Source organism: Triturus cristatus, chromosome 7 (assembly GCF_964204655.1).
Source record: "Triturus cristatus chromosome 7, aTriCri1.1, whole genome shotgun sequence".
NCBI lineage: Eukaryota > Metazoa > Chordata > Amphibia > Caudata > Salamandridae > Triturus > Triturus cristatus.
Genome location: NC_140590.1, coordinates 1,629,630,357 through 1,629,657,050, shown reverse-complemented (window position 1 = coordinate 1,629,657,050; position 26,694 = coordinate 1,629,630,357). Strand labels below are relative to the sequence as shown.

The following is a 26,694-nucleotide window of genomic DNA, read 5'->3' as shown; positions in this document are numbered from 1 at the left end:
TTAGTTATAGATTCCTTACCTTAGAATTACCCACAGGCGTCAGACTGGATCTGGAAAGTTTTTTCGTCAGCAGTACCTCAGTGCGTCGGAAGGTGACGTCGGTAGGCTCTGCAATCATCATCCGAGTCGTGGTCGTCGGGATGACATTGCCGCAGCTACTTAGACGCCGCCCTCGCGATCCGACGTCAGTTCTTTCTTTTTCCGCGCCAGCCAGCACAGATCAAGGAAGAGCGGTACCTCAGTCAGTTTTTCTCTACTTTTTGTCGACTTCTTGTTTCGAGGTCCTGGTTGAGAGAGAGGTCAAGGGACCGGTCGCGGAGCCACCCCCATTCCGGTTCGAAATCATCGAAGTCTTCGGGGTCGGGTAAGTCGAAGCATAAGAAGAAGTCAAAGAAGCATCGTCTTTCTTCGACTTCTCCTCGTCAGTCGGCCGATCCGACAAGGCACGCGGGTGGTGCCACTCCTGTGGCTCCGCCCGCGGAGCCCGAAGGGTCGACTCCAGGCTTCCCTCCCTTTCCTGGACCCAGAGCGACCCCCGCTCAGCTTTGTACATTCTACGAGGCGATGCATGCCATCTTTTGGCAGACCTACCCCCGCCGGCGCTTTCGGGCCCTGCCGACTCGGTTGGGGTGCCTAGGTCTTCTCTGCCAGCGACTCCGGCCCGGCGCCGCAGGCCCCCCTTGGACCCAGGCCTGGATCCGGATCAGCGCCGGTTGACCTCGTTACGCCTCCACTGGTGCCGCTTCCGACGGCACCCATTCCACGTTCGACGCCGGTCGGCTCCCAGCTGGCGTCAACCCCGGCCTCCATCCCGACGTGGACACGGAGGCGGACCGGCATCGTCCGACACCGGATCCGGCGATGGGTGGTGTTTTTGTGCACCTGTTCACTCCTGGGGTCCCTTTTCAACAACAGTGGCATCCAGAGGATGATGAGGATGACTGGGAGGGGTCAGGTGGCCCTTTAACTGACCATTTAGAAACTGACGAGGACTGGAGAGAGGAACTGGGGGATGCTAGTGGTCTTGACACTTCACCTGACCTTGGCATGTTGTCTCCTCCTACCGTGGCTACGGAGGAGGGAGCATCATACGCAGTGGTGTTGCGTAGGGTGGCCGAGGCTCTCAACCTCGAGCATCCTACGGTGGCAGGCAGGACTAGCCTCCTGACAGAGGTGCTTCAACTGGCTGTGAGCTCTTCGGAGCCCTTGCTGCCGTTTAATGAGGCCCTCACAGACGTCCTTTTGGGCACGTGGTCCAGGCCCAACACTGGGGCTCCCGTGGACAGGATAATTGCCCGAACCCACTTTCCTCTCCCAACACCCCACCCCTGAGAGCTTGGTAGTTCAAGCTTCCACCTCTAAAAGTGCCTTCCCTACCGCTCCACCGGAAAAGGAATCCAAGAAGCTGGACCACCTTGGCAAGAAAATGGTTCTCTTCCGCCAGCTTGCTGTAAACACTGCATGCCTCTTGGGCCGTTATTCGCACTCAGTGTGGGATACGGTGGCGCAAGTACTGCCTCAGTGTCCAGAGGAGGCCCGGGCAGTGCTCTAACAGGCTGTTGCCGCCGGGAGAGATGCAGCAAAGTTTACAATCCGCTGTGGGCTGGACACCGCCGACTCTCTGGGCAGGACCATTTCACCGTCGGTATCGCTTCGTCGCTACACCTGGATGAGGCCCACTGGCCTTTCAGGGGATGTCCAGAACACCTTGATGGACATGCCCTTTGATGACCGTCATCTTTTTGGCGACAAAGCAGACAATGCCCTAGAGCGCTTCAAGGAGTCACGGGCTACGGCCAAGTCCTTGGGCCTCTCCACCCGTCTGGCGCAGTCCGCTTTTCGCCCCTTTCATGGCTATGGAAGGGGTGCCCCGCTACATCCCACCCGGGGCCGCAGGCCGCAGCAAGTTACCCAACCTTCGCGCGTCCAGGGACGTGGAAATAACCAGCGAGGTTCCGGGGGCCAGAAGGCAGGCCAGTCCACCAACCCCCCTCTGCAGCAGCTTCCAAACCCTCCTAGTCCGACCTTTCTGGCCCATCAAACGCCAGTGGGCAGCAGGATTCGCCATCACGTTGGACAGGTGGATTTTGCAAATAGTCCAAAGGGGCTATTCCCTCCCCTTCGAGACTACCCCTCCAGCCATGCCCTTCTCCAGCAGAAAGTTACGGCTCTCTTGGCCGAGGGAACCATCGAGCGCATTCCTGTCCCAGAAGTAGGTCGTGGTTGTTATTCCCACTACTTTCTGGTTCCCAAGAAGGACAAGGGCCTGCGTCCTATCTTGGACCTCAGGGACGTCAGTCGCTTCCTCCGGAAGGAGTTCAAGATGTTGACGCTTGCTCAGGTCTTGTCTGCCCTCGACGTGCAAGACTGGATGGTAGCGTTGGACTTGCAGGACGCTTATTTTCACTTCCCGTCCTGCCGGCCCACTGGCGTTACCTGCGGTTCACGGTAGGCCACGAGCACTTTCAGTTTACCGTGCTCCCCTTTGGCCTTACCAGCTCCCCTCGGGTGTTCACGAAAGTGATGGCGGTGGACGCAGCTCATCTGCGCAGATCATGGGTTTTAGTCTTCCCCTATCTCGACGACTGGCTGTTGAAGGCGGGCTTGCCCCAGGCAGTCGTCTCCCACCTCCAGACTACGGCCGACCTCCTGCATTTGCTGGGTTTCTCCATCAATGTGCCGAAGTCACACCTGATTCCCTCTAAGAAGCTCCTCTTCATCTGAGCGGTTCTGGACACGATGCGGTTTTGGGTCTATCCTCCTGAACAGCGAGTCCGGAATATTCGGGGTATGATTCCGATCTTTCAGCCTCTATCCCGGGTATCGGTCAGAATGACTCTGAGGCTGCTGGGCCTCATGGCCTCCTGCATCCTGTTGGTCGATCATGCCAGGTGGCATATGTGAGCTCTGCAGTGGGAACTGAAGTTCCAGTGGGCGCAGCATCAGGGGAATCTGTCCGATTGCGTCCAGATCTCGGAAGGCACTGCCCGACAACTGCAGTGGTGGCTTACGAATGAGGATTGGGTCAATGGCACATCCCTCTCCCTTCCCCAACCAGACAACACTGTGGTGACGGATGCATCCCTTCTGGGATGGGGCGGCCACATGGGAGAGGCGGAGATCAAAGGCCTCTGGTCTCCGGTGGAGTCCGGGCTTCACATCAACCTTCTAGAACTCCGGGCGATTCGTCTTGCACTGAAGGCATTCCTTCCCTCTGTCCGGGAAAGAGTAATGCAGGTGTTCACGGACAACACCACCGCCATGTGGTATTGCAACAAACAAGGCAGGGTGGGGTCGTGGACCCTATGTCAGGAGGCCCTCCGCCTCTGGATATGGCTGGAACATCATGGCATTTCCTTGGTGGTGCAACACCTGGCAGGTTTTCTGAACGCTTGAGTGGACGAACTCAGCCGCTGGTGCATGATTGATCACGAATGGCGTCTTCACTCGAAGGTGGTGCAAGGTTTCTTTCAACAGTGGGGAGAGCCTTGGTTAGATCTATTCGCCACTGAAGAGAACGCGTAATGTCAGCAGTTCTGCATGTTGGAATTTCCACGGCGGCACTCGCTCGGCGACACTTTTCGTTGCGAGCGGAGTTGCGGTCTGTTGTTCGCCTTTCCACCTTTACCGCTTCTGCCCAGAGTGCTGAAGAAGATCAGGCACAACCGCAAAGTCATTCTTGTGGCTCCAGATTGAGCACGAAGAGTCTGGTATCCTGAGCTGCTCAACATGGCCATCGATCCTCCTATCAGACTGCCTCTATGGGAGGATCTTCTGTCGCAGCAGCGGGGGACGGTCCTCCACCCAAACCTGTCCAGTCTCCACCTCCTTGCGTGGAGATTGAACGGCGGCAGTTGACGTCTTTCGACCTGCCTCCCGAAGTCTGTGATGTAATCTTGGCAGCCAGGCGTCCCTCCACAAAGACGGTATACGCCTGTAGGTGGAACAAATTTGTGGCATGGTGCACAGCAAAGGCTGTGGATCCCCTTTCTGCCCCTCTTTCTTAAGTACTCTTGTTTCTTCTCTCTAGCCCAGCAGGGCTCTACTCTGGGCACTATCGAGGGCTATTTTTCAGCCATCTCTGCCTTCCTTCGGTTGCCAGATCAGCCTTCTCTTTTCAAGTCCCCGGTAGTTAACCGGTTCCTAAAAGGCTTAACGCATCTTTTTCCTCCAATCCCCTTGGTTATGCCTCAGTGGGAGTTGAACCTTGTGCTAACCTATCTCATGTGTGCTCCCCTTGAGCCGTTGCATAACTGTCCTTTACGCCTATTGACTCTTAAAACTGCTTTACTGGTAGCCATCACTTCTGCTGGAAGGGTGAGTGAGCTCCAGGCTCTTTCTTCTTAACCTCCTTTCCTATCTGTTCATCCGGACAAGGTGGTTCTTCGGACCCATCCATCCTTTCTTCCTAAGGTGGTCACTGCCTTTTACATCAGGCAGACCATTACTTTGCCCACCTTCTTTCCGCCTCCGCATCCTTCAAAGGAAGAAGAGAGGCTCCATCGTCTGGACCCAAAACATGCGCTCTCCTTCTATCTGGATCACACAAAACTGTTCCGGGTGGATGATCAACTTTTTGTTGGTTACGTGGGTGCAAAGATGGGTCGGGCCATACACAAACGGACCATTTCTTGATGGGTCGTGTTGTGTATTAAGGCTTGTTACTCTCTAGCTAAGAAGGAGCCTCCAGTCGGGCTACGCCCTCACTCCACCAGGGCGACGGCAGCCACTACTGCCTTGGGAAGGGGAGTGCCTCTAAATGACATCTGTCAGGCAGCCACGTGGGCATCGCTGCACACGTTCACCAAACACTACTGCCTGGACAGTCAAGTCCGGAGAGACGGCTTCTTTGGCCGTTCTGTTCTCCAGGATTTTCTGGTGTGATCTTGGTTCGCAGTCCCACCACCGGGGTTGGTATTGCTGGGGTATCTATTCTAAGGTAAGGAATCTATAACTAACATGTTTCTTTCAGATGCATATGCTACTTACCTTTTGTTAACGATATATCTGTAAGAAACATTAGTTAGTTACAGATTCCTTACCGCCCCACCCATCCTCCCCGTTCTGCGAACTGATTTCTAGAGTTAGGGACATCCTTTCAGGTCCCTAGTTTTGTGCACCAATGGTAAGTGTCTTGCATGGCTTTGCGTTTCTGGCGCGGAAAGTCGTGTACAGAACTGAAGTCAGCGTGCATGGGTGGCGTCTAAGTAGCTGTCGCGATGTCATCCCGGCGACCATGACGCCAATGACGGACACGGAGCCGACCGACGCCACCTCCCGACGTCAGCAGAGTTACTGCTGACGAAAAAACTTTCCAAATCCAGTCTGATGCCTGGGGGTAATTCTGAGGTAAGGAATCTATAACTAACTAATGTTTCTTATAGATATATCGTTACCGAAGGTAAGTAACTTGTGCGTTAACGTAGATCTTTGCACTCCCCTCTGCACAAGTGAAGCCTACATTTGTTGTTTGCCTTAATAAAAAGTTTGAACCCCTGCTACCATGCTGTATAAACTTCTTTATGTTCATAGAATTTCACTGCTATGGAAAGGCAAATGTTTTTCGACTAGGTTAGAAAAAAGATCATTTCAAGAACAAGGGAGCACGTGACTTTGATCAGATTTAAAGATGTCAAGATTTAAGATGTAAGGTTTTTGATTTAGTTCTTTCTCCAAGTGCATAAATATAATCAATTTGTAACTTGTAAAATAGGAGTGGTAATAGTACTCTGGAGACATTAGCATCTTAAAATTACACAGACAGTGGGTAATCAGTAGCTTGTCATTTGTCCACAGTAAAAGTTCCAATAAAATGACGATTGCTTTAGAATAACTTTTCTGATGTTGTGGTGGCGATAGGGGCTTCGCCTTATTTACAAGGCAGCGTTAAGCCACTTAACGTGGCTTAACGCTGCCTTGTAAATAAGGCCCTCTTTCACGCTATACTTAGCGTGAACGGGGTGGGCAAAGGGTGCTGCGGTGAGCGTTCCACCGCACCACCTATTGATTTTCACATTGCCCCATATTTACAAGGGCAGCGTAAATATGGGGCAGCGCCAGAATTAAGACCAGGGTAAACCTGGTCTTAAACAGGCGCATTGAGGGGAAATGTTAATTTCTCCTAGTTTTTGCTGTTTCTATGTGTGCTGCGTTGTGCAGCACACATAGAAACAGCAAAAGGCACTGATTGTTTATGTGCAGGAAGGTGACCTTTCCTGCACTTAAACAATCAATTTCAAAACATGCCGTTTTGCAACTTCTATGGGTGCTGCATTAAGCAGCACACATATAAGTTTCAAAATGCCATTTCAGATTGTTTACATAAACAATCTTCCCCTACTATGCAGGCACCTTTGCACTATGGTGCAAAGGTGTCTGAAACGCAGGGCTGCACTGTATCCTTGTAAATACGGTGCAGCCCTGCGTTTTGGAAGTTGCGGAGCACTGCGTTAAGCCAAGGTGGCTAACGCCGCCCTCCACCACTTCCAAGTAAATATGCCCCTTAATGTTTTCTCACTCCATTTTGGGCGGTAATACCTGGTGAAACTAGTACGCGGAAATACAGTTCTGAGGTCAGAACGAGATAAAATGTTTTGAACCTTTAAACCTCATGTTATCCCTCATTCCAGCCTGCGGAACTCTGAATCAAGAGGTAAAATCATCTGGGTAAAAACTAACCCTTGCAAACACAACAAGATGATGGACGGAGTACTGAAACTTTTTAACCACTCACCCCCAATCCCAATCAATAGATCTGGGTTTAATCCATTGTTGTTTTGCTCACTATGCCACCCCAGTTTGGACCCAGCCATAAGCAGATCAGTCTTGACCCTGCTCCTCATGGGAGCACTCCAGCCCGAATACCAGGTCAGGTCCTCCCTGGACTGGAAACAAGCATCATGGGACAGATTTCAGGGTATTACCCCCCATCAGCCAGGCTAGCTTGAATCCAGTGGCACAGCTAGCAAGGGACTCACTTGTGGGCATACCCTTGGCCACTTAGGGAAACATAGCGAACATAAGATGATGAACGGAGTGCTGAAACTTTTCAACCACTCGCCCCCAGTCAAGAGATCTGGGTTGAATCAGTTGTTCCTTTGCACACGACACCACCCTAGTTTGGACCCAGCTGTATGTAAATCAGTCTTGACCCTGCTTCTCATGGGAACAGTCCAGCCCAAACTGCCAGGCCAGGCCCTCTCTGGACCGAAAAGAAGTATGGGGAACAGAGGCAAGACTGATTTGCATATGGCTGGGTCCAACTGGAATGGCATGATGAGCAGAGCAAAAAACGATGGATTTAGGCCCAGATCTCTGTACTTGGGGTGAGTATTTGACATTCTACAGCATTCCATCCATCAATTGTTCTTTGTGCGAGAAAAAAACCTAACCTTTGGCAGTTTTACATCCTCTCATTTCAGTGACAAATGAAATTGGGTCTAAGGATTGAAGTAGAGTTTTTCCTGTATTTTTCAGATGAGACAATGGAAAGGTACATGAGCTTACCAAAGGTAGCAAGTGTTGGGCCTGCAGAAGAAGGCTGCGCTTGGATGCCGAGCTTAAGATATTCTTGTCTGGGGGTCAGAAATTAGCAAGTAGAGCTCGAAGTCTCTGTAGGTTGCAGCCTGGGCCCGAATAAGATTTTAACTGTTTATTCAATCAATCAATCATGGCTTTGTTGAGTGCGACCACTCACCCATAAGGGTCCCAAGGCGCTGGGGAGGAGGGGAGGTGCAGGTTCCAGTCCATCAGGGAGGAGGTCTATTGAAGAGCCATGTTTTGAGGTTTCTTGTGAAGATGGGGAGTGATGTCGTCTGTCTGAGGTGGAGCGGTAGGGCGTTCCAGGCTCTTGCCGCAAGGAAGGAGAAGGAGCGGCCTCCCGATCTTGACTTCCTGGTGCAGGGGACCACGGCGTAGGAGAGCTGGTCTGATCGTAGGGTCCTTTAGGGTGCGTGGAATTCGAGTCGGCTGTTCAGGTATGCTGGTCCGGTGTTGTGGAGGGCTTTGTGTGCGTTGGTGAGAATCTTGAAGGTGATTCTAGCCTGGATGGGGAGCCAGTGGAGTGTGCGCAGGTGCTGGGAGATGTGGCAGTGTCTTGGCAGGTTGAGGACCAGTCTTGCGGCGGCGTTCTGGATGCTTTGTAGCTTGCGGGTGAGGCTTTTGTTCATTCCAGCGTAGAGTGCGTTGCCATAGTCAAGTCTGCTGTTGACGAGGGCGTGAGTGACAGTCTTCCTGTGTTCGAAGGGGATCCATTTGAAGGTCTTGTGTAGGAGGCCGAGGGTATGGAAGCAGGAGGATTGGACTGAGTTGATCTGGCGGTCCATTTTGAATTCGGAGTCCAGGGTGATTCTGAGGTTACATGCGTGGTCCGTGGGGGTGGGCAGGCGTCCGAGGACGGGGGGTCACCAGGTGTCATTCCAGGCGTCGGGGTGTGGGCCCATGATGAGTACTCCTGTTTTGTCAGTGTTGAGTTGTAGGCAGCTGCTTTTCATTCATTTGGCGACTGCTTCCATGCCTTCTTGAAAGTTGTCATAAGCCTCTGCCTACCAGGGTCTAAATAACAAGATTATAGGGGTCTCGCTTAGTTGTGAGCCTAAACTGAGTGCTATGTTGAGCCTGTTCACAGACAATGCATAGAGATGTCCAGCATAAGATGTCCTCTATAAAAAGGCTTCAACGGTGAGCCTGTCCTGCGTGCTTTAATGAGCATATGCACAGGCTATGCATAGAGCAGATGGGAATGACCGCAGGCTCTGGCCAGTAACAAATTATAATATGCACCTTGGACACGCAGACAAAAATGCCGAAAAAAAGCAGGAATTTTATTGCGAGAAAAGAGTAGAGGTGAGCTATTCTGAAATGGTAATCTTGTCCAGGCTGGGGCAAAGTTTCCTCCAGATAACTCCACCACCCCATTTTTGATATAGGATCACACTGTTGACACATCCAGAGTGGCAGTTTAGGGACTTCTTAAACAACTGACCGGAATGCACTCTTTTTAAGGCGATAACCTTATCAAATGACTGACTGAGACAAGTTGTCTAGTACATTTAAGCTGAAGCAATAAACACACTCATGAGGAAGCAAAAAGGGTATGAATTAGAGAAAAATACTAAAGCTATTGGGAGCCATTAAAACACACCGACGAAAGCTACAAGTATTTAATGGTGGTTGGCTGCCAGGGCAGGTCTGTTATGCTGGGGTTAAGCGGATATCTTCACAGCCTCACTGCCTTTTCTTACTCTCAGACGTTGAGGTGGTCAGAGAAGAGGTGCCCATATAGATTTAGTCTGTTGTAGAATTGCTGATTTCTAGGCCTATGTAGCTTAGGTATACCCATACTTTGCACCAGTTATAAACTGAAGGACTACCACAGCTCCTGGTGGAAATTCCTTCACTTCACATTGCATTTAACTGGGAAGCTGGCCAGACTGGTCATTAAGCACTATGCAATATGAGAAAGCCAATGGCTGTATCAAATGGCAGAGGAGCCCAGGGGCTAGCAGTGTCCTCAATTAAGGGCAAGCAATGGGAATGGTTTGAGCAGAACTTAAACTGTTGGCATGTCACCACTGTCATTTACAAGATTAGTGCAATCTTGGTCTGGGATTAGAATCCGAACTGCAAGAACAGACCTTCTGTTCACAAAATCAACATCCACATGCATTGTTAAAGGAGAGGCTGGCTCAATCCAGTAGAAAGGGAGAGCCATTTAGATAGAGGAAATATGTATGTATGTATGTATGTATGTATGTATGAGGCATTTGTTCAGCTCAAATCTAGCCATGAAGCAGTGAGGTTCTCTACATTCAATGTGTGATTTGAGGGAGGGCTGGGTTCTGAGTGGGTTAGCAGATGAGACTAAGGAAGATTGGTGTGAGACACAAAGTGTGCCCCAAAGTGGTGAGAGCGAGGCAGGCCTCTCCCAGGCTTTGTGACAGAGCTTTTTTTTTGTTCATAATACCTTTCAGCTCCTGGACATGAAGATCTTTGTGGAGACAGACTCCGATATCCGGCTGGTAAGGCGCTTACGTCGAGACATAGGCGAGCGAGGCCGTGACCTTGAGGGTGTCATCAAACAATACAACAAGTTTGTGAAGCCAGCCTTCGACCAGTACATACAGCCCACCATGCGGGTGGCGGACATTGTGGTCCCTAGAGGCAAGTAAACAAGCCCTTGGAGTTTCCAAAGCAGTTGTAAATGTAGATTTTGCATGTGTATTTTCTACATTTCAGACATTCACTTCAATGAGTGATTTTCTGCAGCAATCAAGGAATACGCCAAAGATATGGGCTTATGGTGAAGTGGCTTCTTTTTAACTTCATGATCTTGTCTTCTCTGGCTAGCTCGGCTACTCTCTCTCCCTTTTGTCTAAGTTGCAACTACACTTATTCATATACAGATAAGCAGACACCCATACCCACATAAAAACCTATTCAGATCACACTTTATCTTTGAATTACTAAAAAGTTTTGATGCAAACTTGCCTGTGATGCCCATAACAAAGGATTGGCGTCAAAGAGCACAGCCACGCATGTCCGCTCACGCGCTCTTCCTCCCGCTCTTTTCCCTGCAGGCAGCGGGAACTCCGTGGCCATTCATCTCATCGTGCAGCACGTCCACAGCCAGCTGGAAGAGGTAGGTGCCAACTCTCGTCACAACAGAAGACGGGAGAGGGGTCACTGGGCAGGCTGTCCCCCTGGGGATCCCCGGCATGCATACTGTTAAGATGACTAAGGCAATTAAGGAAGGGGACGCTGACAGCACAGGCTGTATCATTCAGAAAGGCCCATGCAGGCGAAACAGACATGCCTCACAGGTCACAGGCACATGAAGGCCTGCTAGCTGTGATGGACGATGGATGTGTTGTTATTTTCTAATTAGAAATTAACAGTCAAAAGGCAACACTTGTTATTCCATTTACTATGGATTTCATTCCCTCGCTGAGGTGCTGAAGATATTTGGCAGGACTGTAGGCAGGATGTGAGCTCAGATCGGCCTCAATGGTATGGTTCTTAAATGATCAATGTTCTAAATACCCTATCTCCCAAAACCGTGAAGCACTCCAGTTATCCCTCTCCTAACACTATTTCCATAGATACTTCCTGTAAATGCCGTCTATACTTCCACCTGCAGAGGCGAGGAGAACATGCTCACCACCAAAGTATCCCTGAGACCCTCCAGCTCACATTCGATCTTTCTCCTTGGTGTATTAACTAGACGCTCACACAGTTCTAGACATTCGGACACCTCTAGCGCAGTCTCATCAGTGCCTCCATAACCGTCTGATCCAGCAAAACCATTGCAGTCTCAATCTCTGGGCACATGAGCTGTGAGACTGCCACAATCTGTGGTACAGAATGACACCACTTCAATATGTTCAATCCTAGGCAGCACACACACAATGTGCGCATCTGACCCAGTAGCCCACAACCCAGCTACACAAAGCCAACAGGAGTACTTCTTCACTACCCAACCCAGTGGTCTCTCAGTACAAGGCCAAATTATAACACAACCAAGAAAGAGGCTTATTTCGTCTTACATGCTTCTTGGTCAGCTGTGACCTCTGAAAATACTGGAAGTTCAAAGATCACATCCATGCCTGGTGCCCTGACTCTCTTGGGATAGGTATTTTATTGATTGCAGAGAGCAGTAGCTCAGATTACAGCAGGAGGCCTAGGAGTATTTCAAGTTTGATCGTAACCCTCCCATAGATGCGCACAGCCTTCTTCCAAGCACACAGTAAAAATGTGTCATTGTGGCTTGTCTCGCTGTGTCTTCACATTTGCACTGCTTAACGTTGACTGCATTGTGTCTCTCTGTGCCGCGGCTTGTGCAGCGTGAGCTGAGTGTCAGGTAGGCATACTTCACGGTAAGATGTCTCTAACTATGTACTGAGGACCGCAGAGGCATTTCCAATCCCAGGTGCTGCTCCACCACCCCTCCTTCATCTGCCAGCTCTGTGCAGAAAGCACGTCTCCTGGCATTAGTATGTTTAAATGAGAGACTTATCTGGTCCAAAATGAAATAAACATTCAAATTCAACTGTATTTACCAAATTGATTTTTAACAGGGACATGGCCAAAAAGATACACTTTAGATGGCTGGAATTTGGGGTTTTACACGTGTTGAGCTGTCCTGCCCACAAAAGTATGTTCCTTATAAAAGAGATTAAGTTGAGGAAGGTCTAAAAAGGGGAACTGGAAACATAAACTAAATAGTGGCCGACTGGAGCAAGGTTGGTGCAGGAGGTCAGTGACGTGAGGGGCAGTGCTAGGAATCCAGAACCAGCAGTCTACACACATCCTACCTACTCGGTTTATTGGAGAAAAGCAGCTGCCACACTGGTTTCTCCCAAATAACCTATCCATCCGAAATCCCCTGCAGCTTGCTAGATGTTATTGGGACCCAAGTAAAGTCTCCTGCCAACTCGATGGGGATTTCAGAGAAGCGTAGTAGCATCTCCCCTTTCAAAGTAAACTATCCTGGTTCCAACAATCTTTCGAATGCCAGATTTGTTCTTGGTGTACTACATACAGCTGGGTTGCTGGAGCAAGTGGCCTTTGAATAACTCTTTCGATTCAATATCATCAGTCTTGCAATGCCTTTTCAATTAAAGTCTCCCAACGTTGGGTGTATAGTCAGTCTTGATCTCTCTTCTGAATGGCTTCCCGCAAGTGGCATTTGATACCGGTGGTGCCAGGCACTGCTATCATTCTATTTTAATTGTTTAAAAGAGGAGTGCTGCCTGAGAGATCTGGTGCTAGAACAGAAGGCATGCTTTGTAGCTGGAGCCAGGCTTTGACCATTGAGGCAATCATAACTATTTTTTTATATCTGCACGGGTGGTCATAAAACTTACAGGTGTCTGTTTCCAAAAAACTCTGTCTGTTTTAAGTCCTCAGACAGCCTTGTACTTCATTGAACACAAGATTGTGTCTAGGCTTGGACAACACCAGTAATGTGCCCAGAGCAGGCCAAGGAAGCAGCGAACCGAGTATTGGAAGTGTCTCTGTCGTGTCATGTCTCTCATTGTGTTTCCAGTAGAGCTTGCGTCCCAGTACTGTCCTCTTCTTTCAACAGTTACAGTTTTGTCTGATTTATGTTAGTGGGGGTTTCAGGGCTCCAGTTCCATTGACTGTGCACAGGACATACTGTTGTGTGTACGCCTTCCTATGAATGTTAAAATGCATGTCTCGTGAGTGTGTGCGAGTGAGAGATTTTGTGTCAGTCTATATTATATGTTATTCATTCTATGTGTGTCTTACTCTGTGTGCTTGTTCAAGTTTGTGCCTTTTTGTATGTCAGTTTATATATGTTTTTGCAACTGTGAATTTGTGTATTCGCTGTATTTGCCTTCATTCACCTGCTTTGTAACTCATTCTCCAACTTAACCCTATCCTTTGCGTTTGCCTTTTCCCTCTTCATTTTCCCTCATGTTATTCTCTCGCTACCATTGTCACTTACTTTCATTCCATTTTTCTTTTGCTTTTTTATATGTCCCTTTCCTCATGACTTCTCTCACACCCTCATTCTTCAATAGCGGCACCTTCTCTCTCCAACTCTCCTCCATTTCTCTCTAATGCTACCTACTGCAGCAATAATCCTACTACTTTCACTTTGAAGCACCCAGATAGTTAGGGAGATAATGTCTGTAGGTGCAGGGGATGCAATTGCCTACTAGTGGAGATGGAATTAAGAGAACTTCCAAGGTTTTAAGGCTGATTTTGAAGTAAGCTATTGGACTCATCTGCTTGAGCGAGTCTGTTCAAGGTTCTCATCTACAATTTGCTAAGTGGAAAACGCTTCTTCTCCTCATAGTGGAATGACAGTAGGAATACGTTTTAGTTATGTGAAGACCTCGACACCCTAGTATTTATTTGAATTGGTAATTACATGTTGTAGCCATTTAAAGCTGTACATCAAGTGCAGGCACAGAAATAAGACCTGATCCTCAAAATGCTACACCGCAGTTCACCCTTGGCAACAGAAAATTGAACGACGCAATCCTGAATCCTGAGACTAACTTGGCCCCAGCAGTTTGGGAAATCTGGACTTTCTGGTGTAGGGCCTTTTTCATCCAAAAATACGGGATTTAATGTTGTCCGGAGGGTAGTTGAACTAGGAAGCCACCACCAGAAGAAGAGAGGAGGAAGCAAGTGAAGTTATCGTTGTTTATCACCAACAGGAAGTACTAGGGAGGCTCCACTGTACTTTTATCTGCTTCAGACATGGGAAGTGCTGCCTCATTGACCTTGAACCTGCCAATGACACTACATCCTCCCACTTCTGCACGAGGAAGGTCTGGATCCGTAATTTTTTATAGCAGTTGCTCCCACACACTGGTGGGTGGCATCACAGGACTCTGCGGCAACTTCGCACAGCCACTAGAAGTGATGGCAGAGAGCTGCATATAAGGGCCGCCCCTGTGCACAGAAATGAGGTTCTTTTATTCTGGGCCTTTCAGCTGGATTACAGAGCTCTGCTCCCTACTTTCTCAGATCTTACTGAAGACAAAATCATATTTCCTCAGTCAGGGCGCCAGAGATAATGTCTCCTCTGAATTCGACGGGCTTCAAATCGTGCTATGACTGCAGGAAACAGATGATCACGAATCCACGTGATGTGTGATCCAGTGTCATACTCTGATTTTGAGTGGTGTGGATGAGTTATGTCTATATCAGTACTGTATATATGCCTGGTATATAGCACCTGTGCACTTTAGTTCACTCATTCACCTGCACTGCGCCAATGTTTTTGGTGCACTTTCTTATGACGCAATGTATTCACATACTATTGATATGGTTTTACAGTGAATACATTTGAGTAATTTTTGCAAAAAAACTTTTATTTACAGCCTTTCTTCACATTGCCAAGGACGTTTTGGCTTATAATTCACCTGCAGGGTCTATTGTTTTGAGTGATTACTATCAGAGACTTGCTTTGCAACCTGTGCAGCTGCCAGTACAACCCTTTCGCCACTCAGGAAGACATTGTGATGGCAGAGGTCATGCACATCACCAAAGAGCAATCTTCCTTTTTCTCACTGGCTGTGGCAGCTGCCGCCAAGCCAATTTGATGTCTCCTCCAATTGTCGTGATAGGCCAATATGGGGACAAATTCGTTTTTTCATACCTGCCTGCTGTGCCACTACATTGGATCACCTGTTTTTGATCGAACCTTGGCGGATCCCCCCACCATCCTTCGGCAGAATGTTCAATCACTTTCGGCCAAAGAGACCTTGGAGAGGGTCCTCGAGGCTGAGAAAGGTGTGGGATGTTACTCCCGCACCTTCTTGGTGCCCAGTAAAGATGAAGGGCTCAGATCGAATTTAGATCTTTGCCCTCTGAACTTCTTCCTGCTACTGGGCAAATTCAAGAGGCTGACTGTTGCCCAGATTGTTTCCTCCCTGGATTTGGGAGACTGGATGGTGTTCTTGGACTTGCAGGACGCTTGCTTTCACGTGCCTGTCCTGTATTCCTACAGTCGCTATCTTCAGTTTGTGGTGGGGTCAGGGTATTTACAGTTTGCTGTCCTATTCTTTGGCTTGTAATACAAATAGAAGGGGGGGACCGGGAGCGTTATTAGAGAGAGGTCCAGTACCCGTGCTCCCTCAGACTACAGTGTATGTACTAAGAGGGTAACTGTTCCTAGGAAAAGAAAAAAATCTAATGATGAGGTATGTGTGTCTGGTAAATCAGGTCGGGTGAAGAGTGGATGTGGGGAATTTCTCCTTTATAATATAGTGCCCTCACACACCCTTTCGAGTGTCATGCTTCATCATCGGGCGTTGCTCCTCGTGGGGGTGGCGCTGCAGTCCCTCACGGGCCCCGCGAGAGGGCTCTTTATCGGAGATCTTTTATGGAGACGCCGCAGTTGTGCATGCGGGTGTGTGGGCCTATAAAAAGGGAGGTGAGTGAGTGAATTAAAAAATGCTATGTGGAGCCCAGAACCTAAGTTTTTATTCACGGCCCCGTGTAGCACAGTTTAAAAATAATCCTGGAGCTCCTCTTTGGAAAAAATGAATGAGAGCAGGTGTGTAGATAACTTCTGCTCTCAGGATGAGTGAGTGAGAATCCTACGAATATAGGGTCAACATGTTTCGCGCATAAAAGCTGGTCCTTAAGGGATCCGTTTGCACTTCGTCAGGACCGGGTATAAGGGGAGAGAAAAAAAATATATATACAAGAGAAGGTATTCTGAAGACAAGGTTCCAGGGAAGTGCAGTACTGTGAACCTATGGTACCTTATTATTAAAGGGATAAAGTGTCCTCGCGCTGATAGGAACTCCTTCTTTTAGGAACCTATACCCAACCTGGTGAGATAAAAAAGAGAAAAGACACACATATGGACATAACAGAGACAAACACAACATTTGCTGTAATTTATTGGTTCAGCGGTAGTTTCAAGTCCACAGGTTGTGTTTATATTGCAAGAAAACACAGTGAGTGTTCAATCACACAGGCATGCTCACAATAATGACATGCAGGAGAAATGACCAGGTGCTAGAGTGTCATAATCCCTGTGCAGTTCGCCGCTGTGTTGGGGTACAAGTTCTACAGGCAGGTAACAGTGATCATGTGCCTATAAAACCAACCCCGTACGTAATGGCCAGCTGCATGTGAACATAGTACTACAACAGAGCCGTGTGGGTGGAACAATTTCGATGGAGGACAGAGATCGGAAGACAAATGTCTATAAGCACGCATCGTGTAAAAAAGTATGTGGCAAAGCTGGCGGTGTGTCAGTTCCGTATTGAGCTTAAACGTGCTTCTCCCCATTATATGGGAAGTGGTAGTCATGCTAAATATGGAAGGGGTATGCCTACCCATCTGAAAGAAACACGTTAGTTAGATTCCTCACCTTAGAATATCCCCAGGCGTCAGACTGGATCCGGAAGATTTTTCGTCAGCAATACCCCTTGCGCGTCGCTAGGCGTCGTCTGCGGCTCCGCGTCCGTCGGCGGCGTCGTGCGCCGGAATGACGTCGTCGGAGTACTTAGACGCCGCCCTCGCGCGCTGACGTCAGTTCTTCTTTTTTCCGCGCCAGTAAGCGCAGATCCGGGAGAGCTACCCCTTTAGTCAATTTTTGGCTAACTTTTTGATCCTTTTTGATCGTGTCTCGACACCGGTGCCGGTAGGATGCCTGGGTTTAAAGCCTGTACGGATTGTAACCGATTGATGTCGGTTACGGACCATCACCGCCGGTGCCTTTACTGCTTGGGCCTCGATCACGACGCGGAGTCGTGTTCGGACTGCAAGGCCCTGACCTCGAAGGCTAGACGGGAGCGGTCCCGTAAGCTTCTCGAGATTCGCCACTCGGCTCCGCGCACTTCTCGATCCCGGTCCAGGAGGAGGTCCACGTCACCATCGGTCGTCGGGATCCAAGTCTTCGGGTAAGTCGAAGCATTCCAAGAAGTCCAAGAGGCGACACCGCTCTTCGGACTCCCCTCGCCGGTCGCGCGACTCGGCCGAGGGTCAGGGTGGTTCCACCCCCGCGGCTCCGGCGGAGCCGCAGGCGCCGCGCACGTCCCCATACCCTCCGGTCCCTGGGACTAACGCGACGCCGGCGGAAGTCAGGGCCTTCCTCTCGGCCATCAGGAACCTGGCTCCGCCGTCGGCGCCCGCTGGTGCGCCTTCGGGCCCCGCGGACCCGACTGGGCTGCCTTGCCTGCCGGTGGCTCCGGCGCCGTTGACGGCTCCGGCCTCGACGCCGCAGGCGCCCGTGGGACCCGTTCTCGAGTCCCCGTCGACGCCGGTCGACCTCGTCACGCCTCCTCCGCCGGCGTCGACACCGGTACCACCCCCAACGCCGACGTCAACTCCGCTCGACGTCGGGCCCCAGTTCAGTCCCACTCCGGGCCCGGCGCCGGTCCGGCGTCGATGGACGCCGAGATCGGCGCCGCTAGAGACGCATTATGTCTACCGCCCTGCTCCGTTACTTTCTCCTCTATACCAGGAGTCGGATGATGGGGACAACTGGGAGGGATCCGAGGATCCTATGGCCGCTCAGGCTCAACTATCACAGGACTGGGCAGATGAACTGGGGGAGGCCAGTGGATACCTCTCCGGACACTGGATTTGTCTCTCCTCCGACTGTGGCTTCGGAGGAGGGCGCTGCGTTCTCTGTGGTGCTGCGCAAGGCGGCCGCAGCCCTTGGGCTCGAGCTGCCTGCCGTGGCTGTGAGGACTAACGTCCTTACTGAGGTGCTTCAGTCTGCAGCAAGCTCCACTGAGCCTCTGCTGCAATTCAATGAGGCCCTCATTGACGTTCTGCAGGGCACCTGGTCCAAGCCCTCCACAGTTCCTCCTGTGGACAGGAACGTCGCCAGGCGCCACCGCCCTGCTCCGGGCGACCCCAGTTTTCTGTCCCAACACCCTACCCCTGAGAGCCTGGTTATCCAGGCCTCCACCTCCCAATCCTCTTTCCCGACCGCCCCGCCGGACCGGGATTCCAAGAGGCTAGAACAGTTTGGCAAGAAGCTGTTCTCTTCCCTTAGTTTGGGCCTGCGGTCTTTGAACACCGCTTGTCTCTTGGACCGTTATTCCCACTCTCTGTGGGATACGGTGGAGGACGTGCTGCCCCTGTGTCCGGAGGAGGCCCGGACACGACTTACCCAGGCTCTGGCCGATGGGAGGGATGCCGCGCGACATGCTATACGATGTGGACTTGACACCACGGACTCGCTGGGTAGGGCCATTTCTACCACAGTGGCGCTTAGACGTCACGCCTGGCTGCGGTCCACGTCATTTTCGGGCGATGTCCAGAGCACTCTCATGGACATGCCGTTTGATGGCACTCGCCTGTTTGGCGAGAAAGCGGACAGTGCGCTGAACCGCTTTAAGGACTCCCGGGCTACGGCCAAGTCCTTGGGCCTCTCGGCCCCGCGGTCGCAATCTTCCGCCTTTCGCCCCTTTCGTGGCCAAGGAAGGGGTGCCTCCTCACGTGCGCCTAGCCACCAGCCGCAGAACCAACCTGCGCGCGGTCGCGGACGTGGTTTCCGCCGAGGCGGTTCTGGAGGACGACGAGGTCAGCCCACATCCACCCCGGCAGCATCCGCCTCAAAGCCTTCCTAGTCCGAGCTTTCAGGCCTATTCCACGCCAGTGGGCGGCAGAGTTCGCCATCACCTGCTCCACTGGCGGTCCATCACATCGGACAGGTGGGTGCTGCAAATCGTCCGAAGGGGCTACTCCCTCCCCTTCGAGACGACCCCTCCAGCCATGCCACCGCAGCACCACCGTATCTCGGGGGATCATTTGAATCTTCTCCACGAGGAAGTTTCGGCCCTCTTGGCCAAGGGGGCCGTCGAGCGCGTTCCGAGTCCAGAAGTAGGTCGTGGTTGTTATTCCCACTACTTTCTGGTTCCCAAGAAGGGCAAAGGGGGCCTACGCCCTATCTTGGACCTCCGAAACGTCAATGCCTTCCTCCGGAAGGACAGGTTCAAGATGTTGACTTTGGCTCAGGTTCTAGCTGCCCTAGACCCCGGAGACTGGATGGTAGCGTTGGACTTGCAGGACGCATATTTCCACATCCCCGTCCTGCCGGCCCACCGGCGTTACCTGCGGTTCACGGTGGGCCAAGAGCACTTTCAGTTTACCGTGCTCCCCTTCGGCCTCACCAGTGCCACTCGGGTGTTCACGAAAGTGATGGCGGTGGTCGCAGCTCATCTGCGCAGATCAGGGGTTCCAGTCTTCCCCTATCTCGACGACTGGTTGTTGAAGGCGGGCTCGCCCCAGGCAGTCGTCTCCCACCTCCAGACTACGGCGGATCTCCTGCATTTGCTGGGGTTTTCCATCAACGTGCCGAAGTCACACCTGAGTCCCTCTCAAAAGCTCCTCTTCATCGGAGCGGTTCTCGATTCGGCGCAGTTCCGGGTCCATCCACCGGAACAGCGGGTCCGGGATATACAGGCCCTGATTCCCATCTTTCGGCCTCTATCCTGGGTTTCGGTCAGGCTAGTGTTGCGGCTTCTGGGGCTGATGGCCTCCTGCATCCTACTAGTGCATCACGCCAGGCGGCGCATGCGGGCTCTGCAGTGGGACCTGAAGTTTCAGTGGGCCCAGCATCACGGCAACCTGTCCGACCATGTCTTGATCTCGGAGGGCACTGCACAGCAGTTGCAGTGGTGGCTCACGGACCGCGATTGGGTCAAGGGCAAGAGCCTCTCCCTTCCCCAACCGGAGCATGTCGTAGTGACGGATGCGTCCCTCCTGGGATGGGGTGGCCATATGGGAGAGGCGGAGATCAGAGGCCTCTGGTCTCCGGCGGAGTCTCGTCTCCACATCAACCTGTTGGAGTTGAGAGCGATCCGACTTGCACTGAAAGCCTTCCTTCCCTCTGTCAGGGGAAGTGTCGTGCAGGTGTTCACGGACAACACCACCGCCATGTGGTATTGCAACAAACAGGGCGGGGTGGGGTCGTGGACCCTTTGTCAGGAGGCTCTGCGCCTCTGGACATGGCTGGAACACCAGGGCGTCACCCTAGTGGTTCAACATCTGGCGGGCTCTCTGAACGCCAGAGCAGACGAACTCAGCCGCCGGTGCATGATGGATCACAAATGGCGTCTGAACTCCGAAGTGGCGCAAGGTCTCTTTCAGCAGTGGGGAGAGCCTTGGTTAGATCTATTCGCCACCGAAGAGAACGCGCAATGTCAGCAGTTCTGCGCGTTGGAATTTCCAAGGCGGCACTCGCTCGGCGACGCTTTTCGTCACGAGTGGAGTTGCGGTCTGTTGTACGCCTTTCCGCCTATACCACTTCTGCCCAGAGTGCTGAAGAAGATCAGGCACGACCGGGCCCAAGTCATCTTGGTGGCTCCGGATTGGGCACGAAGGTACTGGTATCCCGAGCTACTCAGTATGTTGACGATCCTCCGATACGTCTGCCCCTTCGGGAGGATCTTCTGTCGCAGCAGCAGGGGACGGTCCTCCACCCGAACCTGTCCAGCCTCCACCTCCATGCGTGGAGATTGAGCGGCGGCAGTTGATGCCATTTGACTTTCCTCCTGAAGTCTGTGATATCATTTTGGCAGCCAGGCGTCCCTCCACAAAGACGGTATACGCCTGCCGGTGGAACAAGTTTGTGGCATGGTGCACAGCAAAGGCTGTGGATCCCCTTTCCGCCCCTCTTTCTGAGGTTCTCCTCTTTCTTCTTTCTTTGGCCCGGCAGGGCTCTGCCCTGGGCACCCTGAAAGGTTATCTTGCTGCCATCTCTGCCTTCTTGCGGCTTCCTGATCAGCCTTCTCTTTTCAAGTCCCCTGTAGTTACACGTTTTCTGAAAGGCATTACTCACACGTTCCCTCCTGTCCCTTTTGTAATGCCGCAGTGGGACTTGAATCTTGTTCTCACATTTCTAATGTGCGCTCCCTTTGAGCCTCTTCATAATTGTCCTCTTCGTCTGCTGACGCTTAAGACTGCTTTTCTGGTAGCCATCACCTCGGCTAGACGGGTGAGTGAGCTCCAGGCTTTATCTTCAAAGCCTCCTTTTCTCTCTGTTCATCCGGACAAGGTTGTCCTTCGGCCTCGTCCCTCCTTTCTTCCGAAAGTGGTGACTCCATTTAATCTTGGGCAGTCTGTCACCTTGCCCACCTTCTTTCCGCCTCCGCATCCTTCCAAAGAGGAAGAGAGGCTCCACCGTCTGGACCCAAAACGTGCGCTCTCCTTTTATTTGGACCGCACAAAGCAGTTCCGGGTGGACGACCAACTTTTCGTTGGATACGTGGGTGCTAAGAAGGGGAAAGCTGTGCACAAACGGACCATCTCTCGGTGGGTCGTTTTGTGCATCAAAATTTGTTACTCCTTGGCAAAAAAGGACCCTCCTGTTGGGCTGCGCGCCCATTCCACTCGGGCCACAGCGGCTACTACTGCTTTGGGACGGGGTGTCCCTTTGCAGGATATCTGTCAGGCGGCGACGTGGGCTTCGCTACACACGTTTGCCAGGCATTACTGCCTTGACAGCCAAGTCCGGAGGGATGGCTTCTTTGGCCGTTCTGTCCTCCAGGACTTTCTGGTGTGATCTTGGTTCGCAGACCCACCACCGGGGATGGTATTGCTTGGGTATCTATTCTAAGGTGAGGAATCTAACTAACTTGTTTCTTTCAGATGAGCAAGTTACTTACCTTCGGTAACGATGTATCTGTAAGAAACATTAGTTAGTTAGATTCCTCACCGACCCACCCATCCTCCCCGTTCTGCGAACTTACATCTAGGGTTAAGGTTATCCTTTTCAGGCCCCTAGATTTTATTTTTGGCACCAGTGTCGGTCTTTGCATGGCTCTGCGTTCCTGGCGCGGAAGGCTATGTACAAGAACTGACGTCAGCGCGCGAGGGCGGCGTCTAAGTACTCCGACGACGTCATTCCGGCGCACGACGCCGACGACGGACGCGGAGCCGCAGACGACGCCTAGCGACGCGCAAGGGGTATTGCTGACGAAAAATCTTCCGGATCCAGTCTGACGCCTGGGGATATTCTAAGGTGAGGAATCTAACTAACGAATGTTTCTTACAGATACATCGTTACCGAAGGTAAGTAACTTGTTCTTCAAGTACAGGGAATGGGCTCCATCGGCGCCTCGGAGTTGGCAACCAGAGAGACTGTGGAAAGGGGACGTAGTTACTATCCACCCATGCCGAGGCTGTTCGTAAACAGGAAGCTGGATGCCAATTATTAATGGAAAAAGTATACTCACAAGTGCTCGATTGACCAAGGTGTGGAAACCTACCCCTCCTCCGTGGTGCGCCGGGATTGATAAGGGAGGGTGGGAAAGGTATTCGTTTAAATACGCTACTTAATTGGTAATCAGCCCGGTGGTGGGGGCGGGTCTCAGCGTCTCAAGGTAACGTGGTGACGTGATGATGTCAGTGTATACGTGTGGTATGCCCTATGAAACTGTTTGAAGAATGGCGGCCATATTAGGAGGGTTGTATCGCTAGACGTATGCATTGCGGTGGCAGTTCCGTGAGTATGTGATGCGGTGACGTCACTCTGCACATATGCGTGTTGGTTTCGTATCGATGGTACGCCTAATATCAAGGTGATGGGAAGGCGGCGGCCATCTTGAGAGGGGTTTAATCTCGCAAAACGGGCCAGGATGTACTGAAGAGAAAGTACGGTGTGTAAACGTGCCGTACAGTTAGTCATTGGAAAAAATAACAAACAAGATTACTGTGTTAGAGTGATTAACGATATATACCTGCAGCAGTTAGACAGGTTTTGCAGCGAGTGTGGGTCTTAAAGTTCCTTGGTTTTAAACATTTTTGCTGATAAGCATAATACTCATCATGGGAGAGGGATCAGGAATGGACCCAAAAAGGGGAGGATCAAGAAAAAGCACTCATACAGGTAGTGGGGTTCTTTCAGTAGACCTGTGACCCGACCTTTATCTAAGTGGTCTGTTTATGGTGTCAGGTTAATTCGACCCATGGTATTTCGTCGTTTAGGCCTGTGGTGTCGCATTTTAACCTGTGAACCCATCTCTGTTCTTGCTTGAACAGAGTGTGTTTTGTCCAGTTGGGATTGGAAATGATGATGGTCCATCTCAAACTATTCGCAGTGTGTCCTTGTTCAGCAAAGTGTGTTAGTAGTTTGGTATGAGTCCTACTGCGTCTTATTGTGCTTTTGTGCTCCCCTATGCGTATCTTGACTGCTCTGGTGGTCATGCCCACATATCTCTTATTACAAGGGCAGAGTATTGTGTAGACACAGTTGGTGGTGTTGCAGTTCGTGTGCTTAGTTTGTCGCCAAGGTGTGCTCAGGCCCAAGTCGATTTCTTTTGAAATCGTGGTTTCTGCACAAGTTGAGCAGGAACCGCAAGGGTAATGGCCTACTACTGGTGGTAAGGACCATAGTGTGGGTTGACGCGTTAGTTGTGGTTTGGGTCTCGTATGTACGAGATGATCTCGTAGATTTTGCGTGCGTTTGAATGCGAAGAGTGGCGGTGGGCCTGGTTCGAAAGTGCCCGAATTCAGTATTGCCCAATGTTTCCTGATGACCTTCTGTATATTATTGGAACTGGGCGTGAATGTGGTGACACATGTAATGGTGTCTAGTTCAGATCTTGCCTTTGTCTCTAGGAGGGCCGTTCTAGGATTGTTTCTAGCTCTCTTATGTGCTTGGCGTATGATGTTGCTCGGGTAATGTCGTTTCTCGAGGTTGTGTCTGAGGAGATTAGATTGTATTTCAAATTCCTTGACAGTGTCACAGTTCCTACAAAGGCGTAGGAACTGGCCCACTGGAAGGTTGTTTCTGAGTGCCCGAGGATGGTGGCTCTCGTAGGTGGCTCTGTCTGTGTTTTTTTTTATAATTCGTGGTGTGTAAGTAGCCATTGTCCAAAGAGATGAGTAGGTCTAGGAAAGGGATCTCTTGTACTTGTGAACTTGAGGTACGGGTTCAGAGTATTAACCCAATTGCAGAATGAGATGCATTGTACTTCATCTCCTTTCCAAAATAGGACAATGTCGTCAATGTATCGACGCCATAGTAGAATATGTTCACTGTATGGGTTAGTTTCTCCAAGGATGTGTTGTTCTTCAAAATGGGCCATATAGGCAGGCTAAACTGGGAGCGAATGTGCTTCCCATGCTCGTACCTTCTATTTGATGGAAAAGCTGTGATTTGAAGGCAAAGACATTTTCTTTTAGAGCTAGGGAGGCACAGTCGCAAATGAATGAGATAGGTGTAAGGAAATGCGAAGGTTCGATGTTGCGGAGAGTGTTCTCAAGTACCTCAAGTGTGGCGTCCTGTGGAATGTTTGTATATAGGGCTTCTACGTCCATGGTCACTAGGAAATCTATTTTGTCAGGGTCAGGGAAGTGTTCTATGAGATTGAGAACCTCGGTGGTATCCCTGAGGTAGGTAGGAGTTTTGCTCACCATGGGGCGTAGATAGAGGTCGCAGAACCTGCTCAATGGTTCCAGGACAGAGTCAATGCCTGAAACAATCGGGCGGCCCGGTGGAGGGGTGACCCCTTTATGGATTTTGGGTAGTGTATAAAAGTAAGGGGTTCGTGGGTCTTCAGTGGTGAGGAAATTGGCTTCCTGTTGTGAAATCCAACCTTCAGCTGATGCTTCGCTGATCATGCTCTTAATACGAGTAGTAAGGCGTTTGGTTGGGTCCTCTGTGATCGGTTCATAATATGCAGTATTCGCCAATTGGCGGGTGCATTCTCTGTCATACGTATCTTGATCTTGGATGACGATAGCACCGCCTTTGTCTGCTGGTTTAATTATTATGTCGCGGTCTTCGGTGATGGTTCGGAGGATAGTTCTTTCTTCTTTTGAAAGGTTGTTGTAAGGTCGCTTCTGATTCATAGCTCCTACATCTTTCAGGACAGCTTGTTCGTAAGTCAGGATCTCATGTGGTGTCATGGCTGCTGTAGGGGTAAATTTGGATGGTTTCTTCAGGCCAGTCTCTGTCGGTGGAGTATCAGGTTTCCCCTGAAAAAAAGCCTTGAGTCTGACTTTCCGAAAAAATTGGTGTAGTTCTTGATGTAACCGGAAAGAGTCTTCCTTGGGTGTGGGGACGAATCCCAAGCCTTTCTCTAGAAGTGTGGTTTCTCCTTCTGTCAGTTGCCTGGAGGAGAGGTTGACCACTAGGGTCTCTGGCCTCTCGCCTGGCTCCGTAGCGTCATCGGTTCCTGGTCTTGCCATTGCATCGTCTTGTAACCTCTTCTTCTGCCTCTTCCTTTGCCCCTCCCTCTGTTGTGAAAAGGGGGTTCGGGAATTGGTGGAAATGAGTCGGTTGGAGATGGTGTTGGGGGTACGTGCCACATAGGTGGTGGTCCCATCCATTGTCCTGGGTAGATAGGTGGTTGAAAGGATTGATGTGAAAATGGTGGTGGTGGAGGAGGGTTCTGAAATAAAGGAGGGCGTGTTGGTTGTTGTATCCCTCTGACGTGCGGTGTGTACCGTTGCCCTTCATGTCTAGAGTCACTGCCGAATGATCCTGTTCTACTAGATCGGTTGCTGCTCCCTTCATCATAAGTTGTGTCATAATTTTGAAAAACATAATCTTCTTTGATGTAAGGGTACACTTTCTCTTTGTTGAAACGTTTCAAGTCTATTTGTAATTTGGTGATCTTTTGCTTGGTGACAAAGTCTTTATGCTCGTCATTTCTTCGGTAATTTCGGCTAGTCTGGACTTAAAGGATGTAATCGAGATCCCTGTTTTTAGCCCGTTCTCAGCTATGGTTATCTGGATGAGAAGTTCATCCGAGAGACGTTTTGCCGTGTTAATAATTAACACCAGCCAGACTCAAGTGCATTTCCATGCAATTTGCGACCATTCTGTACGGAAGGTCAGGTCTTCTAAGAAAATCCTGGGAGGAAGGGTAACCAGGAGGCCATTAGGTGCTATGTTTGCCCTAAGGTACTCAGTCATCATCAATCCATGCAGGGCTGTCTTGATCTGTAGTTTCCTTAGTGAGAGTAAGGATTTCCAATCGTCTGCTTTGCTGCCTGTGGCTGCGCTACCATCATCTGCTAAGAGTGATGGTGCACGTAGAATCTCTGCTATTGTGTCATCATCGAAACTGAGACCCACGGTGTCCATTGTAGGTAGTAGTAACAGGTGTTGTTAATAACTCTCAAGGGGGTGTGAATAAAGAGAGAGCTGTAGTGTTGGTATGGATGAGGCAAGGGGAAAATATAGAAGAATTGGTCCCACGGCTAGCTGCCGTTCGTTAACTCGGAATACAAATA

The 26,694-nt window shown here is 50.6% G+C and overlaps 1 protein-coding gene across 4 annotated transcripts in view; it reads left to right on the top strand.

Moving 5' to 3' along the window:
- Positions 1 to 26,694, top strand: part of UCKL1 (uridine-cytidine kinase 1 like 1) — a 317,450-nt gene that overhangs the window by 217,416 nt on the left and 73,340 nt on the right. For all 4 annotated transcript variants that reach the window (XM_085619653.1, XM_085619652.1, XM_085619655.1 and 1 more), the window contains exons 6-7: positions 9,972 to 10,165; positions 10,582 to 10,639. In XM_085619653.1, coding sequence (XP_085475779.1) covers positions 9,972 to 10,165; positions 10,582 to 10,639 — 252 coding nt within the window. The remainder of the gene's footprint in view (positions 1 to 9,971; positions 10,166 to 10,581; positions 10,640 to 26,694) is intronic.